The sequence below is a fragment of the Crocodylus siamensis genome, chromosome 10, assembly GCF_052110815.1.
Source record: "Crocodylus siamensis isolate JL-2025a chromosome 10, ASM5211081v1, whole genome shotgun sequence".
Lineage (NCBI taxonomy): Eukaryota > Metazoa > Chordata > Crocodylia > Crocodylidae > Crocodylus > Crocodylus siamensis.
The window spans coordinates 46843724-46858947 of record NC_143404.1 but is presented as its reverse complement, the minus strand read 5'-3'; the positions used below and the strand labels follow the sequence as shown (position 1 = coordinate 46858947).

The window sequence follows — 15224 nt, the reverse complement described above, 5'->3', positions numbered from 1 at the left end:
CCCTGACAATCTACCTGGCAACCAGTGATGCATTTCAAATTGGTTGGCTGGCAGCCAACAGGTGCTGGCTTCCACTGGACTAGGTGAATGAGGTCTATATAAGTTAAGGACTGCCCAAGGGGAGATGCAGTAGCCATGGTGAAAACTTAGAGAGAAGCTGGACCATCTGAAACTTGCTCTCTCTTGAAACTCATGATCAATTAACTGCCTACTTCCAGAGGAAACCTCCACCTGCCTCTGGATGATACTTGTGAGTAAGCTACCTGAGATCTAACTAGATATATGGCTCGCAGTAACTCAGATGCATGATCAAAAGCTACTCAGCCATGCCAGTTTGTTAAATGGGATTTCACTGACATTGCTGTACCCTGTACCCTATTCCAAATCTACTCCTGGTCACCAATAAAGTTCTCCTTCATACCTAGCATGGGAGATTTATTGGGAAAGAGGCTAGATTATACCTTGGGGTCCTCTTGGTTCGGCTAAGGGAGACCATTATTTGTGCTTCAGACTAAGGGAAGCACCCCAAGTTATTGAAGTGGGTTGAGTACCCTCAAGGACTAATAGGCCTGTGTTGCCCTGGGGGCACAGAGCCAGGATCAGTCCAGACCCTGGGTGCTGGCAGCGTTACCCCCAGGCATGCTCCAGGAAGGGGGTTGGCCAGATATGAGGCACCCACAGGGAGGCACTCAGAGCCTGGAAGGTGGTCAGGCACAGTGAGGTGGGTGGCTCAGAGCAGGAGCACCCCCCTACTGGCCCACCACATAAGGTGTTACTCGTCCTTGGCAATGCTCCTGGACACCCTAAACACATGGAAAACTATCAGCCCCAATGTGAAAATCGTGTTCCTCCTCCCTAACATGACCTTACTAATCCAGCCTCTTGATCAGGGTGTGATATCAACATTCAAGACCTTCTATCTAAGAAAGAGCATCTCCCAGCTGTTGGAGGATACTTATAAACCCAACAAGCCAACAATCTGTGAGTGGTGGAAGGTATACAATGTGAGGGATGCCATCAACAACATTAAGGCTTCATGGGATGAAGTAAGTCCACCACCATAAATGGTGCTTGGAAGCCTCTGTGGAAGAAATGCATCATGGAATCTAGGCGCTCCCCGAAACTGTGCACAACTGTTGAAGAGGTTATGGATCTTGGATAGAAGATGAGAGGAAATGGCTTTTCAGACCTTGAGGAGGCAGATGTCATGGAGCTCGCTGATTCCCACAATGAGGAATTAAGTGTTGATGAACTGAGAGAGACTGCAGCTGCTGATGAAGGAAGAGGATGAACAGGAGCAAGAGGTGGTCCTTGAGGTCAAGGACATGACTATGAAGAAGCTGGCAGAGTTTTTTGCACAACCTGAGAGACTTGCTCAGTTTGCCCTGCATATGGACCCTAGCCTGGACAGAAGCCTGCAGTTCAAGCATGGTTTGAACTCTCCCCTTTGTCCCTACAAGGAGGTATATGCCCATATCCAACCATCTGCAAGGCAGTGAATCACGTTCCAGTTCTTGAAGGCTCACTCAGCTACCCCCAGCACCACACCACTGGTGTTGGAGCATGATGAGAGCCTGTTAATTCTCCTATGGATGTTACGCTGCCTGTACCTCCTACCAGTGATTTACTGTAACTGAAGTATACAGGTTCACTGTAACTGAAGACCCTTTACTACTCTCTTTTCAAACCAATTAAACATTCACCACCACACTGTACTTGTCTGCTGTTTACATGAGTCTGTAGGGGAAGGGGCAGGGGATCAGGGTGCTCCCCAGAGCTGCTCCTGGGACTGGGGCTGGAGTGAGTGCCGTGCCCTCACCGCCTAGAGCTCCACTTGTTTGCACTCACCCCAGCCCACGCTGCAGCGACCCGGGGAGCAACTGACACCAACTGCCTGCTCCAGGACACGGCGCAGCCCAGCTGCAGGCAGCTAGTGTCAGCTGCTCCGGAGGCCACTCCAGCATGGGAAGGGAAGGGGCAGAGCCCCAGGGGGCATGGTGCAGACAAGCTGCTACAAGCAGCTGGTGTTAGCTGCTCCTGGGGCCGGGGTAAGTGCTGCGTGCTGTGCCCTGCACCACCTGGGGCTCCACTTGTTTGCACTCACCCCAGCCAGCCCCAGGAACAGCTGACACTAGCTGCCTGCACCAGGGCACAGTACAACCCAACAGCTGCAGGCAGCTGGTGATGTCCACTCCCAGGACCGCTCCAAAACAGGAAGGGGTGAGTGGGGTCATGTCCCTTTCCCCTCCCCACACAGGCTTACCTGCTTGGGTGGGGGAAGGGTGGAGGGGGTCATCTATGCTGATCGCATAAGAGCAAATTTACTTTGCATATAATGAATTATATGTCTAAATATGCTCATCATGCAAGAGAGAATTGGAATATAAAGAACCCGGATAAATCGAGGGAAACTTGTATATGAAAGTCATCTATCAACTAGTTTCACTTCAGACTCTCCCAGAAGCAAGGGACTGCATTTACACTGAGGAAGATGTGTGGCCTAAATCAGTAGTCTTGCTTCAGTGCTAATATTTCCATTCATAGGTAATGCTTATAACATGCACCCTATTAATGATGCAACTGATATTCTCAAATCAGCATAAGGGAGCAGTCTTAGAGTCATTTGGTTTTTGAGAGACAGAGAGACTCAGTCACTGACTCACGTAAAAAACCTGTCAAGAGCAGAGATTCTTATATTCCTTACCCTCTCTCTCAATTCATTTTTAATCATATCACCATGAAAAACTCAAATTGTGCTCACAGTTTACAGTCTATGCTCTGGTAGTTTTTTGCCATTTCAATGAAATGTTTACAAAATAAAGTTTTAAAGCTCATGATAATGCAGGACGTTTTAACTATGTTGCTTGCAGCCATTGCTCCACCACAACAAAAACAAATAATTTTCAAGGGTAAAATAATTTTTGAGAGATAAAGCAAATACACAGATCCTAATGTAACATCAATTAACATGCCATACCAGGAGGAAGAAAAATGCTGCAACCAATCGCAAAAACCTAAGGAAATGAAGTAGAGAAGCTATTTAGCTTTCCTCTTACAGGCTCTCCTTCCTCGCCAGTTTTAAGAAAGAAATTGAAAAACACTACATCCAAAGAAAACGCAGAAGTACTGCTTAGTACAGGGTACAACTTCTGGATTTCCGTAAAGGAGACTGAGGCACTCTCATCAGTCATCACCCATCAATATGCAGCATACCAACAACTATTTAAGAACTCACTTATGCACCACTTCCATAGTGGAAGTTAGTATTAACAAATAAACAAAATCAGCAAAGTGTGGCCAGTCTTTTGCTGTGCAACTTGGCCAGCAGTACTATAACCATGAGTGGGCAAGTGGGGCAAGAGCCCCAAGTGCATAAATAGGGAGTGGTCTACCAGAATAAAGGGGGGAGGAGGAGGGCACCTCATCTCCCTGTCCCACTCTCTGCACCTTCCCTGCAGCACCTCCAGCGGTGGGGAGGGCAGAGCAGCAGCAGGCACTGTGGTGTAGGAGCTGCTGATGGAGGGAAGGTATCATCTCCTTTTTTGCCACCGAAAATCAGTGTTTTTTAGCTGGTCACTACATGCCAAGGACATTACTTACTGCACTCCCTCAGCAGCAAACTCCTGGCTGCTGCCCCTGAATCATACACAGTGTTCCACATTTTTGGTTTTTATTTTCAAAAGAAAATTCCGGGAATTTTTCAAGGTTTATCTTCCAGACATAAAAACCAGGTTGAAATTGGGATAAAAGTAAGAAAAGAAAAAAATAGTTTAAATCATGGAAAATAATAATAATAAATTTATACATATATACTTTTTAATATACTAACAATTCATACACGTTTAAACGGTTTCTACCTTTGTAATACAGCAAGAATTAGTTGTATTCAGGAGAAGTACCCCCATCCTACTGTCATAACTCCCTATGGTATCCACGAACAAGGATTTAAAAAATACATAAATGTCCAACTTTTGTCCAATAATATTTTTCTTAAGTTTTTTTGTGTAAAATTATTAGAAAAAGAACAAAGAACAGTAAGGTTAGGCTAAATTTTTTTATATACAAACATATTTGTGTCCCATCAAAACTAATAGTTTTTCAAGAAATCCTGGTTTACATAGGCCCTGGTTTTCTTAAGTGCATCCTCACTCATGATGAGCCTCTTCCTCTCTTGGATGTAGTCCAGTTTTGAAAATAAGCATTCTGCATCCACTGATCCGGGCGGTACACTCAAAGCTCTTCATGCAACTTTGGTAAAGTTGGGAAGTGTCTGGTGGGTATTCCAAAAAGCCAGGACATACAGTTCCACATTATCAGGGATAGGGTATGTTCACATAGTGTATTCACTTTTAAGATGCAAAATTTCATTTTTGGTGGCAAGCAAATGGTTAAAGCACATGGCTGGCATAGTGGTCATAGTCTGCTGCAAAATCCACCTTGAGGAAGGGGTTCAACACCTGGATGACAGTCCAAAAAGAATCTTCGGCGCCAAACACTTCGGGGTTCAAACTATGTATTAGAGTGGCCTGCCATTTTTTGCAGAGAACAGTGTTTAACTCCTTGAAAGCTTTTTTGGTTGTGTTCCAAAGTCAAAAGGATTTCAGGAAACAGTTGCATTTTCTCACCATTTGTTTCTGTTGTAGCTTTTGTGTTCAATTCAAATTATATTTTGGTTGTCAGTACTGTATGTGATGAACTGTTAGAAAATATCAGGTTGGCAGCAGCAGGAGAGAACTCCAGCGCTTTTTCCATTTCAGACAGTCGATCCAAGTTGTCAACAGTGAACACAACCTTGGTGCGCAAAATCTGGCGGTCACAGAGATTGTTTGCCTGTTTCTTCAGTGTTTTTGCTTCAGCACCAACAAACTCAGGGTGATCTAAAATACTTATTAGCACAGTCCACGCCTGATTTACGAGACATGCAGCCACTCATCCACCAATGTGGCACTACAGGAGTCAGTAATCAGCAGTTAAGTTTAAGTCTTGCACCTTATAAACACAAAGCCTTCAGCTCGTTTGCATGCTTGAAAACAGCCCTATATCCAATGACAAAAGATTTCACGTCTCTCATTTCTTCAGTAGTTGTGGATGATAGTGCAACATGAATTAAATGAGCAGGACAAGTAACTCATAATAGCTCCAGTTTTTGCTTGGGTTTTATCTCCCATGAAAACTTAGCCATATAGGAGGCAGAATCCATGTTAGTGGTGGCCACATTTTCCCAAGTCAGTTGGTACATCTCTAACATTGCATATACTGCTGCATGGACACTTGGGGTGTCAGTAAATGGGATGAATGTCACATCTGCACAAAACAATGCAGGTTTTTTGGCTTTGAAATCAAAAAATGAAAACAAAAGGCTGAGAATCAGGCAGTCCAATACATCAGGGAATTCGTCAAAAATCAAACTAGACACCACATTTCCATTAATTTTTTCAATCACTTTAGATACTAAAGCTTCATCATTTTCTTTCAGGTTCTTATGAGTGAGGTTGCCTGCACTAGGAAGAGTTCTTGCTGCTGGACAGTATTATCACACAAAGTCACCAATCAGTCCCTCCGTGAGAAACAGTGGTTGCCCAGCAAAACAAGCAGCAGGAACAAATTCATTAACACAGCCGTGTTGGATTCTCTCTTTCATTAGTGCCCTGTTAAAGGCTACAGATATGGCCTGTTTATCCCTAATCTCACATTCTTCTTTAATTTTAATGTGTTGCTTGCTTTCTACATGTTCTTTTATCCTGTTGGCATGACAACTGACCTCAATACCACAGTACTTGCAGTGCAATGCATCCTCTTTACCTTCCTGTTCACTCCTTTTGAAAACTTCTAAGCACTGATTTTCACAGCTATATTCACAGAAAGATTTGTGCTTTCTACCCATCTTTTATGGGGGGGGAGTTTCCTGTGTATGTTTTTATTTCAGCTCCACATTAAATGGAAGCACTAAGTGCCTACTTATGTCACATTAGCCAATCATGGTGCAATATTAATATAGTTTAATCTGACTGGCTCCATCATATGTCTGGATCGAGTTTTACATATAAGAACTGCTTCAGCTTCAGTGGTGAAATCAAAACCATCTATCGGGATGGCATTTCATAAAAATAAATATTACTGAGTGAACTGAAAAACGGGTGTAAATATGTAAAAACCAAGTAACTTCAATGAAAAAAAAAATCAAGTAATTTTTTGGTGAAATTCAGTAAAAACTGAAAATGTGGAACACTAATCATATGCCACCATTATTCAGGGACCAAAAGTGGCCATTTGCACCTCAGGTGCTCAGTCTGATTTCAGAAAGGCCTTTGACCTGGTCTCCCATGACGTCCTCACAGTTAAACTGGAAAAAAGCAGCCTTGACTACTTTACTGTCCGGTGGCTAGGTAACTGGTTCTGTGGTAGGACCCAGAGTACTGAAAGATAGGACCAGACCATCATAGCAGGACGTGACCAGCGGTGTTCCTCAGGGCTCAGTACTCGGACTAGTGCTTTTCAACACGTTCATCAACTATTTGGATTGGGGTATTAAAAGCAAACGGCCAAAGTTCATTGACAACACCAGGCTGGCACTATAGCCTGATCTGGACAGGCTTGTGAGGTAGGCAGAACTTAACCTGATGTCATTTAGTGCAGAGAAACGCAAAGTGCTCCATCTGGGAAGAAATAATCCACAACATACTTACAGGGTCAGCAGTGCTAGCCTAACCAGCACCACAACTGAACGAAACCTGGGCGTCGTGACAGACAACAAAATGAACATGAGCCACCAATGCAATACCATAGTTGGCAGAGCTAATCAAACACTGGCATGCATCTACCGAGGCATCTCAAGCAAGGCTAAGGATTCCATCCTTCTGCTCTATTCGGCCTTGGTGAGACAGCAACTACAGTACTGCCTCCAGTTCTGGGCACTGCACTTCAGGAAGGACGTGGAGAAGCTCAAGAGAGTCCAAAGGAGCCTGATTAGAGGCCTAGAGACCAGGACATATGAGGAGAGGCCAAAAGACTTGGGACTGTTCAGGCTGGAGAAGACTCAGAGGGGACCTGGTGGCAGCCTATATAAGACGAGTACATCAGGGCCTGGAGAAGCAACTTTTCACCAAGGCTCCCCAAAGGAGGACTAGAAATAATGAGCCCAAGCTGATTGAAGATTGCTTCAGGCTAGACATAAGAAAAAACTTCTTTACAAGTCAAGTGCCACAGGTTTGGAACAGGCTCCCCGCAGAAGTGGTACAGTTATCCAGCCTGGCAATCTTCAAAAACCATCTTAATGCCCATCTTGCTGGGATCATCTGACCCAGTGGTCTTTCCTACCCAAGTGCAGGTGGGCTGAACCCAATGATCTGTGAGGTCCCTTCCAGCCCCTAACAACTATGAAACTATGATAGCCATGTCACTCCCTTGTGTGCTACTATCAAAACAGGTGCATCTGAACCACACTAACCCAATGGGACTGACTAGGCACTGCTGGAATTTTGACCTTAACAAATAATGAAAAGAGAATTTGGTATTAAACATTATGCTGTAAACTTTTAAGATTATAATGAAGATATCTTGAATTACTGAAGCTCAAGAATTTTTAAACTGTAATTCCTTTTTTATCATCATGCCAGGAGTCCCAAATTGGTTTTGTGAATGGGCCAGTTAAATTTTTAGTCACTGTATGTAGCCAGACATTCAGTTACCATCACAAACTATTCCTGATCCCACCGGCACCAGAGAGAAGCTTGAATAAAAATCCAGAGGAGAATACAGACAACAGAGCAACCATAACATTAGCATTGCAATCTGCATTATTTAGTGAGAATGAGGCAAGACAATTTTAATATCACCACTATTTTGTACATGAATTTACTAGATTTGCCCAAGGGCTGTAACTTCTCCAATTAGGTGTAAAAATATGTAACTAAATTATTTGAAGTTTGACTCAAGAAGTTCTTCAATAAGCTTAAGAATTACTGTAATACCTTGTAGGTACCCACATACCTAAAGCCAGTTCAGGCTGTCTGCATACTTAAAAAAAAATACATTGCACTGGTTTGGCATAAATTATGCTTGGGTCAGATTTGATCAGCTTGTCTTTAACAAAAGCAGCCTTCCAGCTGACTCTGACTGTGATAGGGCCAGAGAATTGTTCTTAGAAAGGTGGAGATCTGGAGCCAGCAGGACACTACAGGTTTCTGATTTGTGTTTACCTACTATTTGGTTTTTACAAAATGCCTACACTGGGTTAGACGCTTTGCTGACAGATGTGAAGATGCATCTCTGCCCCAAAGAATTTATTAATGAGATGTTTGTGTTTTCAACCCTGCAGTTGAAGGCTAAGTCACCAACAACTTGAAATTTAGTCAATTAAAAAAAAATAGGTAAGTCACTTCAGCTACTGTTGCTGCCAATTTTTGTTCGTTTTAAAAAAAAAATACATTTTTGAATTCCCTAAAATGTGTTCTCATCTTCTGGATTATGTGAGAAAACCCACACAATGAGGAACTGATTACAAAGAGGAAACAGTGAAACTGACTACACAAAGTGCTGTCAAAGGCATAAAGTGAAACTGACAAAACAGAGATAAATATTTCTTCTCACTAATCTTTCAATTACTACAACCTCAGGTGCTATTTGTAACATAGCAAAGTTAAAAAAAAAAACCTCTCAAGCATCAGGTCTTTGAGTTGACAGTCTGGAGTCACTTCAATGAATGAAAAATATTCCCGCTGCAATTTAAAAAAATAACAACATTCATGAAAGTGAGTTTTCTAATCAGAAATATTGTAGTTGGATAAAGTGCCAAAGGTCCCTGTCCTACAAGGGATCACCACAAAACAGGCTTGTGGCCTCACAGAGACCCACTGGTGTTAGCAGGGTCTACTTGCACAGGTCCAGTTGCAGAACTGTGGCTAAATAATACTAGTAATGGAACACAGCCCTACATGTCTAAGGCACCCAGGGTTTTCTTGTATATTCAGCACTCTCTCTTCCCAAACAGAATTCTTGACAAGGGTCATGTGTTTAGCTTATGCTGACCCCGAGTCCCCCTAACAGGCCAGCTAGATCTCCCCCTCCAAAGCCAGGAGACTGAGGGGTGAAAACCTCACCGCCAGTCAAGGCCAAGTAGATGCGGGTCAACTCCAGCGCAGCATCCCTCCTTCAGAGAAGGGAATTCAGGCCTGGGCAGAGTAAGGCAGGGCTTGGCCAGGGACCAGCACTAGCCCAAGCTGCCCCTCAAAGCCCCAGGCCTGGCTGCACACAGCGGTTGCTGCCCCGCCCTGACCGCAGCGGGATCCGAGCTCTCAGCCTTGACCGACCGAGGCTGCGGCTAGCACTGCGGGTCGCTCAGCCGCGCCCGCGCTCCCTACTGAGGGGCTGAGCTGCGGCTGTGGGGAGAGAGCAGACGCAGCTTCTCCCTGCCCCGCGCTCGGGGCTCTGCCTGGGGCCTCTCCGGGGCTGCCCTGTCAGGAAGGCTGGGGGTGCCCTCAGGGCCAGTCCCTCAGGCTGGCCGGGGCAGCTGGGCCCGGGGCTCCCACGGCGCGGGCCGGACCAGGGGCGCTGCCTCCCGGCGGGCCGCAAGGGGCGGGCGACTCAGGCTTCTGCGGATGCGAGCGGCTGTTCCACGAACCCTCCCCCGGGCCTGGCAGCCTGGAGCGGCCGCAACCCCAGTCCCGCGCAGCGGAGGGAGGCGAGACGCCCGGCGCGGAAGAGCCGCGGCTGCCCGGGGAGGGGGAGGCGCCGGCGCTGCCGCCGCGCTCCCGGCCGGGCCGGCCCCGCCCGCGCCCCGTTACCTTCCAGGGCCTCGAATATCGCCTGCGCCATCTTGGAGCCGCGGCGGCCGGGACCCCGCAGCCTGAACGGGCATTGTGGGAAGGGCGGCGGCGGCCGCCAGGGGGAGCCCCGCGCAGAGCCGCACTCGGCCCCGGCCCTAACGCGCACGCCAGGCCTTGGCGAGACGCCGCCTGGAGCCGCGGTCCGCGGGCTTCGCTCGCTCCCCGGGACCGGGCTGGTGAATGAGCCAGCGCTCGCCCTGGCCCGGAGGCGCCGCCTGCCGCAAGCGCGGTGGCCCCCGAACCGAGCTGCCGAGCAGGCCCTGGTAGGGGCTCCGGGCTGTGCTGTGTCCGCTCCCTGCAGTGCAGGTCCGCGGCGCGGCGCAACCACGGGAGCTCGAGCCCGGTGGAGCCTCACAATCCTGCCCTTGCCCTGCGCCAACGCCTCTGCTGACACAATCCGCTGAACCAGGGGCGGCCAAGGAGCCACCTCCATCCCTCCCAACGCTGGCCCGCCCAGGGGCCTTTCCCCAGGCCGCTCCCTCCACGTGCCAGGTCAGGGCCTACTCAGAGCAGTTGGGGATGCCAGCTGCAGAATGCAGCCAATCCAGTTCAGCCTGTCGTGTGGGTCACAGAGTGGGCAATGCAGTCCCAGAGTGGCCAGAGCAGGTCCTGGACCCATGAGACTCTACATGCAGTATCAAGCGCTTGCTCTGGCCAGTCCAGGACCACGTTCCGTAGGATCCTGGCTCCAGTCAGTCACAGACTGCACCACGTGCCGCATCCACCCCAGACCAGCTGAACCAAGCCAGGTGTGGCCCAGTTCCAGGCCAGCAGAACCAAGCGCTTTGGGGGGCCAAGAGGGAGATCTGATGCTCCTGAATGGGTCCCATGCCACTCATCTGGCAAGTAGACTGGGGCTTGATGAGTTTGAAACCCTGCACTGCTGTTGGCTTTTTTGGGGAACCAGAGTATTCTTGGCTGGTATTCCACTTATGGTTCACTGCAACCTCCAGGTCCTTCTGTGCAGTACTCCAGCCCAGCCAGTCATTCCCCTGTCTTTCTTCATGCAATACTTGTGTCTCAGGTGCAGAACTTTGCATTTGTCCTTTGTGAATTTAATCTGGTTGATTGCACATTGTTTCTGTAAATGATCCAGGTCTGGATCCTAGACCTACCCTCCAGAGTGCCTGCAACTACCCAACTTGCTATTATACACAAATTTGCTAATGAAGTACCCAGTTCCATGGGGCTAATATTTTGGCAGTTGTGCTACAAATTAGCCGCCCCTCCTCCCCCGCACCACTGATTCCCTTTCCCTTGCCTGATCTGCTGCTTTGCTTTTTTCCTTCCCTATACTCCCTGTCCAAATTTGCTGCTTTGCTTTCTGCTTCCTGCCCTATCTGCTGCTGTGCTGCCTGTCCCCTCCCTGATCTGTTGTGTGTCAGGCACAGAGGCTGCCCATGCTGCAAGTGGCAGACATGCCACAGTTTGGCCACCCGTGGTCAAAGAAAATGTCAAAAAATACCAGACCCAGGACAGGCCTCGGGGGAGCCCCACCTGAGACCTCCTCCCAATTAGACACTGAACCACTAATGACTATTCACTGAGCACGATGATCCAACCAGTTATGTAGCCACATTACAGTGCTTTCATGTACTTCTCATTTCCTTATTTTGTTAACAAAAGTGTCATGGGAGAGAGCTTCAAACAACTTGCTAAGTCAATTCACATAGCCTATCACCTTAGCATAGAAGGAAATCAGGTTGGTTGGGTATCACTTGCTCTTGGTGAATCCAGGCTGGTTGTTCCTGATCATGTTGTTTTCCTCTAGTCTAGGTGCTTCTCAATAGATTCTTTCAGGACCTGTTCCATGATCTTTCCAGGTATCAAGGTCAGACTGACTAGTCTATAGTTCCCAAGATGCTTCCCTTTTTTAAAAAAATGAGCACTATCTTTGCCCTTTTTCAGTAATCTGGGACCTCACCTGACCCCCACATATTCTCAGAGAGGATAGCTTAATGGCTCTGAAATTATCTCAGCCAATCCCTCCAATAATCTAAAGTGCATCCCATCCTACCCTGCTCTCTTGAAAGATTCTAGTTTCTCTAAGCAATCCCTAACCTGTTCTTCCACTACTCTAAGCTGTTTATCTCCTTCCCTATCTTTGCTGCTGCCTGTGCTTATCATCTGGTAGCTGCCCCTGTTTGTGAAAACTGAAGTATAAAAGACATCAATACTTCAGCCTTCTATGCATTATCTGTAACTAAATTGCCTTCTGCATTCTGTAAGGGATCTAGGATTTCTTTGGTTTTCCTTTTACTTTTGACATACTTGTAGATATTGACATATTTGTGTTGAGGAAGACTGGCAAGCTCTAAAAGAAACGATCCATGAGGTCTGCACAGTCAGTTGGCTATACCACCTGACATCATCAGGACTGGTTTGACAAAAACAACATTGAGATCAAAGCCCTTCTCAGTCAGAAGAGAAAAGCTTCCTGTAACTGGCAAAACCATCCCACAGCCAGTCAGAATCAGGGAACTTTTTGATGGCTTAAAGCTAAAGCCCAGAGGAAAATTTGAGGAATCAAAAATAAATGGTGGGAAGAAAGGCAAAAGAAATCCAACAATTGACAATCATGACGTGCGGAACATCAGTGCAATCAAAGCTACGTATGGACCAAGCTCTTGAAGACTCACCCCACTTGGAACTAAAGATAGCAGTCCACTCCTCACAGACAATGAGTCCATCAGCAACTGCTGGAAGGAGCACTACCAAAAGCTGAACCAAGACTCAACTGTGACTAATGAAACCATCAAATCCATCCTGTAAGTATCCAATAAGGTAAGTACTTGCCATTCCACCAACATCTGAAGAAGTCTACCAGCCAATAAGACAGATGAAGAACAATAAAACTTCTGGCCTTGATGGCTGTCGCTGCTGGGACTCAACTAGCCGCTCTCGTGCCTCTCTCACTTGGGTGATAGATGTTACGCACCTCTTGGGCTTGCGCTTCTGCCTGAGCTGGTGACTTCTGCCTGAATCCTTGAGCCCATCCTCGCCTGCCACGACTTGATGACCTCAATGTTCGGGGCTGTTCATCGGGGGTGCTCGTTGGCCCTAATGTTCCTCCTGGTAGTTGTTCTCAGGGCTCTGCCACCCCTACACCCTGGCCTCACGCCTCCTGTGTAGCAGCAAAGAGCTGATCAGTGTTTCGCTTCTAGGACCCACAGCCGAGTCTTGCCTGGGCCCCTCCCAACACTATCTGGCCCACAGTGCAGGTTGGTTGCCCTCCTATACCCCTCAGGACCTGGGGTTAAACCAAAATCAACAAGAAAATAAAAGGAAGCCTGAACACAAAACCGGGCGTACTGCCCTTTTAACTACTCCCCCGCACTTCACCAGGACACTGGTTGCCTCATCCCCATAGGCACCAGTTCCCTGCCTACTCTAAGGCACCTCCCGATCCAGCGGCTAAGTTCCCTCCAGTGGCACTTGTCCCTGGACTCCTTACCGTCCTTCTCTCTCGGGTCAGATCTCTCCTGGAGTGTCTTCTGCCGTCCCTCCACAGTGATCCAGGCGTCCTTCTGCCGCCGGCTCTGCAGCATCGTTGAGATGCTCCTCTGCTTCCTCTTCACTTCTGCCCCAGCCATTCCTGTTCTCTGGGTCCTATGCCTTCACTCGGCTCTACTATAGAGACCTCGGCAGCAGCACTCTCCCTCCTCTCGCCAGCTCTGCAGCGTGCACCACCATTTTTATCTGAGCCAGCCGGCATTCAGTGCTGGCATCACCAGCTGGCTGCAGCTGTATAAACAGGCGTCCCGGGACAATGGCATACCAGCTGAGGTCTTCAAAGTTGGTGGGAAAACTATGAGCAAGAAGCTCCATACGCTGTTTCTCAAAATCTGGAACACGAAATTCCCACTGACCTAAGAATGCCAATATTGTCACTATTTTTAAAAAGAGAGATAAGCCCTTGGACTGTGGAATCTATCAAGGTGTATTCCCTTCCTCTCCATTGTTGGGAATATCCTTGCTTGAATTCTGCTGAACCAACTGCTCTCTCTTGCTGAAGAAATTCTTCCTGAGTCTCAATGCAGCTTCAGACCATTGAGAGGCACCATGGACATGATTTTTGCGGCCCAGCAGATCCAGGAAAAATGCTGAGAATGACACCAGGAACTGTATATGGCCTTTATTGATTTGGTAGAAGCCTTCAGCTCTGTTAACCCTGATGCTTTATGGAAGATCTTATCAAAGTTTGGCTGCCCAGGGAGCTTTCCATCTTTCTTGAGATCATCAGCATGCTCATCCATAAGTATCTGCCACGTGGCATCAGCATCGAGTTTAGGGTGGATGGGGACCTGTTCAATCTCTACTGCCTCCATGCCAAAACTAAAGTTACTTCAGCCTTGATTGTGGAACTTCAATACGCTGATGATTATACTGTTGTTGCTCATACTGAGGAGGACGTACAAATGACCCTTAACTGCTTCTCAAGCATACCAGTGCCTGGGACTGACCCTAAACTTTAGAAAAACAAAGCTGCTTCACCAACTTGCTCTAGGTCTATGAACTCCCCCAACAAAGATCCTCATTGATGGACAGGAGCTGGAAAATGTTGAACACTCTATACCTTGACAGCCATCTCTCAGGAAGGCCAACATCCACAAGAAGATTTAGTGCAGGATCTGATGTGCCAGCTCTTCCTTCGGAAGACTGAATCATCATGTGTTCAATGATCATGACATCAGGACTTGAACAAAGCTCCTACTATATAAGCCTGTGGTAATCCCAACTTTCCTCTACAGTTGTAAAGCATGTATGACCTACAGGAGCCTTCTAGAAAACCTGGAATGCCATCACCAGCGCTGCCTCCAAAAGATCCTTTGCGTAAAGTGGGAGGGTCATTGCACAAATGCCAGTGTCCTCGCCAATGCTAACAACATCAGTATGGAAGTGTTGATTATTCAACATCAGTTGCAGTGGATAGGAGATTGTGTGCTCATGCCTGATGTACTGAAACAATAACTATACTCCCAACTCAGCTAAAGGATATGAGGAGGCCAGAGGAAACACTTCAAGAACATCCACAAGGCAGACATTAAGAAGTGTGGCAGTTGCATCTCAAATCATGCCTTGGCCTTCCTAACTTTCTCCCTACTTGCCTGTGCAATACTTTTATACTCTTCCCTAGTAATATGATCACATTTCCATTTTCTGTAGGACTTTTTTTTTTTTTTTTTTGCATTTCAACTCACTGAAGAGATGGCTATCTAGCTAGGCTGGTCTTCTATTATGGACTCCTTTTCCCCTCAGACTTGCCTCTCTGTGGGGATCCTGATCACCAATTCCCTAAGGTTGTTAAATTCTACTTTTTTAATTGAGTATCTTTATTCTACTACTCCTCTCTCTCCCTCCCTCCTTCCTTCCCTCCCTTCCTTCCTGATCATTTTGTGG

The 15224-nt window shown here is 47.1% G+C and overlaps 1 protein-coding gene across 2 annotated transcripts in view; it reads right to left on the bottom strand.

Annotated features, from left to right (window-relative positions):
• ZNF341 (zinc finger protein 341) overlaps positions 1–10063 on the bottom strand; it is a 56777-nt gene extending 46714 nt beyond the window's left edge. Inside the window, exon 1 of one of the 2 annotated variants that reach the window (XM_090064913.1) lies at positions 9783–10063. In XM_090064913.1, coding sequence (XP_089921039.1) covers positions 9783–9813 — 31 coding nt within the window. In that variant the 5' untranslated portion in view covers positions 9814–10063. The remainder of the gene's footprint in view (positions 1–9782) is intronic. The other variant, XM_090064912.1, reaches the window with a different exon arrangement.
• Positions 10064–15224: the final 5161 nt, after the last annotated feature.